This window comes from Aegilops tauschii, chromosome 7 (assembly GCF_002575655.3).
Source record: "Aegilops tauschii subsp. strangulata cultivar AL8/78 chromosome 7, Aet v6.0, whole genome shotgun sequence".
Taxonomy (NCBI): Eukaryota; Viridiplantae; Streptophyta; class Magnoliopsida; order Poales; family Poaceae; genus Aegilops; species Aegilops tauschii.
Window position 1 is genome coordinate 11,417,950 of NC_053041.3, and position 2,923 is coordinate 11,420,872.

At 47.4% G+C, this 2,923-nt stretch overlaps 1 protein-coding gene across 1 annotated transcript; it reads left to right on the forward strand.

Annotated features, from left to right (window-relative positions):
- The first annotated feature begins 415 nt into the window (after positions 1-415).
- On the forward strand, positions 416-2,477 carry LOC109749271 (uncharacterized). Its single transcript, XM_073505655.1, has 3 exons — positions 416-1,062; positions 1,196-1,425; positions 1,669-2,477. Exons 1-3 carry the CDS (start codon positions 582-584, stop codon positions 2,251-2,253), a joined length of 1,296 nt encoding a protein of 431 aa, XP_073361756.1. The 5' UTR covers positions 416-581; the 3' UTR covers positions 2,254-2,477.
- Positions 2,478-2,923: the final 446 nt, after the last annotated feature.

The window sequence follows — 2,923 nt, forward strand, 5'->3', positions numbered from 1 at the left end:
CAGCTCTAGCACGTGCTACTAGACACTTTGTGAGAATGAAAGGTGGGTCACATCATAAAAAAAGTAGTACACTCTGTTGATCTATTATTATACATGTTGACTGTAAGATAGGCTGTAGATAACATGGCACTGACTTAATAGCCAGCAGCTGGCTATACTATTAACCATGCTCTCACGAGTACAGTCTAAGATTTTTTTTTAAAACCATTGAACTATTCACCAGGCCAGGCTTCATCCAAACACATTTCTTTCAGGCTAGCCTGGCCAGGCAGCAATTGCTAGCTCCTCGTGTCCACACGCAACATTTTTTTCCAGGCATCAACTTGTGGACACAAACCAAACTAGCTTTTTTTTTTGTTTTTTTTTTGAGACAACCAAACTAGCTCTATAATCTATATCCACCCACTCACGGCCTGGGCCGAGAACCCGACCCGACCGGCCGACCCATGCACCAATTCCACCCCCCGATCTAGGGTTTCTTTTCCCCACCGCGCGGACACAAAACAAAGAGCGGCGGCGGCGGCGGGGAGGAGCCGGCGTCGAAGACGATCGATCTCGTGGGCGGCGCGCTGGAGACGCAGATGGGTCCATCGGGTGGCGGGGTTAAAGCCAAGGAGAAGTACCGCTTTGGCTCGACCAAGGTTTCTCCCTTGCCTACGGTGAATGCCGATGAAGTGGCTGCTGCTGCCGCTGCCAAGGGGAAGAAATCCAGGGCGAAGAAGGCTGCGTCGCGGATAGACTTGGACAAGGCTGAAGCCGTTGTGTATGAAGCCGATATGAAGGCGAGGGAGGCTGCCAGGGTAGCCAAGGCCAAGGCCGAGGAGGCCGAAGAAGCTGCCAAGATAGCCAAGGCCAAGGCCGAGGAGGCTGAAGAAGCCGCCCGGGCCGCGGAGGCGGAGGCTGAGGGGGTCGCCAAGGCGATAGAAGCCGCAGAAGAGGCGAGGCTTCTCTATGAGAAGGAGATGGAGTGGGCGCAGTGCGAGGAAGAATTGGACGCCTCCATGTTCCGCGGCCGCTGGAACCAACAGCACGCCCGCCACGGCGCCACCTTCCCGGAAATCAGTAAATCACTTCTTCTTACTTGCATTTTTCTGCCATCTATCAAATGAAACCACCAATTTTACATTGCAGCATATGCCAATCCATACTGTCATTACTTACATGCAACTAACTAGGCCATTATTGATTGATGCAGCATCTATCCCACCTATGCGTTACACTTACCCTACTCCCGAGGAGAAGGTCTACATCAAGACCGCGGAAACTCTGCAGATCGTTTCTTTCAAAATCGTGTCGATCAATGACGACTCTTTACGCTGGCCACTGCAAGTGTTTGGTATGGTTGCCGTGCGTGATATCTTGGATCACAAGCGCAACATTATCTTCCAGCGACAGAGGAATAACTGCCAAATCATCAATAAGAATGTTCGTATATAAATCTTTCATTCCTTCCTTTTATTTCCTTAATTAACCTGGCCTTCTCTAGCATCTTTGATATATCTGTGCTGCCCATTGTGCATTTGCCAATGTCAGATTTAGTGATTCATTAAGCTTCTTCTACCATATACTCTGTTATAAGATAGAGTAGATTGTTTGCATTCTACTCGATGCGGTCTTACTGTTGATGAACATTACTCTGTTATTTACTTGAATAGTTGTTTGGTGCAGGATCCGTATCTAGCATTGACAGGCCCAAGCCGTGCTGTTGCTGTGTCGATGGAACCTTCGCACATTGAGGTTTCGCTGAAAGTGAAGGGGACCACTAAATCTGATGATAAAGACCTAAGCGAGCTAGTTTTGAATTTTAGATCTGGATGCATGCTTAGTGACGTTTACCCTAGCAGGATTAGCACAATTGAATTTAAATACGAGCACATTATGTGCGCTGTGGAGGCCACGATCCGCATAAAAGTCACTGGTGGGTCTTGGCCAGATGGTTTTCGAGGTATGTTTACTGCCTACAACACTAGAGCTGATGACCTGAAAGTCAAGTTACTTGATTTTGGAGATGGTGGATTGCCTGTTGGTGCTGATGGCATGGTCAAGCTCTCACGCAGTGTGGTTTCCGTTGGCCTTGAGGAGATGCTCAAAGTCTCTGCCATGGCATATCCTATTAACGATGATGAAGTTGCTGATAGTAGTGAGGTAGCCTTAAAACCTGAGATGGCTGGTATAAGTCCCCCAGGTTTTGTGCTGACGGTTGGCTCATGTAGTATGGAAGTGAGTGTTGCCTGGTCCCTTTTCCGTCGTTGATCCTGACCTTGGAAGGCTGATCCTGACAGGAGGTTTGAACTCATTTGACCTGCTGTACTTGTGTTATGATGTAGTGGTAGCAGAGATCTGCTGTACTTATGTTATGATGTGGTTGCTGACTAGCTGTTGCTTGGTCTATGCTAAGTGGTACTGTTGCATGTGTGGACAGTGTAATATTTGATCACCTCGCTTTTGTTAATACTATTATGCATGGGTAATTGTCTCGAGGAAGCTGTTCGTAGATGCACAATCTTGATTACTTAATTTTTGTATGCTTCATACAACTTGATATGATGGAAAATTGCATGACTTTTCTTCTGGTATGCGTAACTTTTTAGGGGAAAACCTTGCTGCCTTTTATTAACTAAGTGGCCGAGCGACACAATAATGTCTCGAATAGAAACAAGAAACAGGAGGAATAGAAAACCAAGTCTTACATAATTTATCAGGCAGCCATCCCCAGCTAGATAATGCGCCGCTCGATTACGTCTAGCCCTAGCACACGCTCGATTACGTCTAGCCTAACACACAGGAAACTCATCCTAAGAGATCTAAGAGATAAGCTCCTTGATTTCTTCGACCAGAGGGCTATACCGAAATCTAGCCAGCCCCGAGTTCATCAAGGCCCGCGCTACCCCCTGATTATCAGTCTGCATGACAGTCTTCCGGG

What these genes read in the sequence shown, in the direction of transcription:
- LOC109749271 (XM_073505655.1), top strand. Translation starts at nt 582, where the DNA reads ATGGGTCCATCGGGTGGCGGGGTTAAAGCCAAGGAGAAGTACCGCTTT. An exon ending in CGCCACCTTCCCGGAAATCA is followed by an intron (nt 1,063 to 1,195) that starts GTAAATCACTTC and finishes TGATTGATGCAG; the next exon opens with CATCTATCCCACCTATGCGT. An exon ending in GCCAAATCATCAATAAGAAT is followed by an intron (nt 1,426 to 1,668) that starts GTTCGTATATAA and finishes TGTTTGGTGCAG; the next exon opens with GATCCGTATCTAGCATTGAC.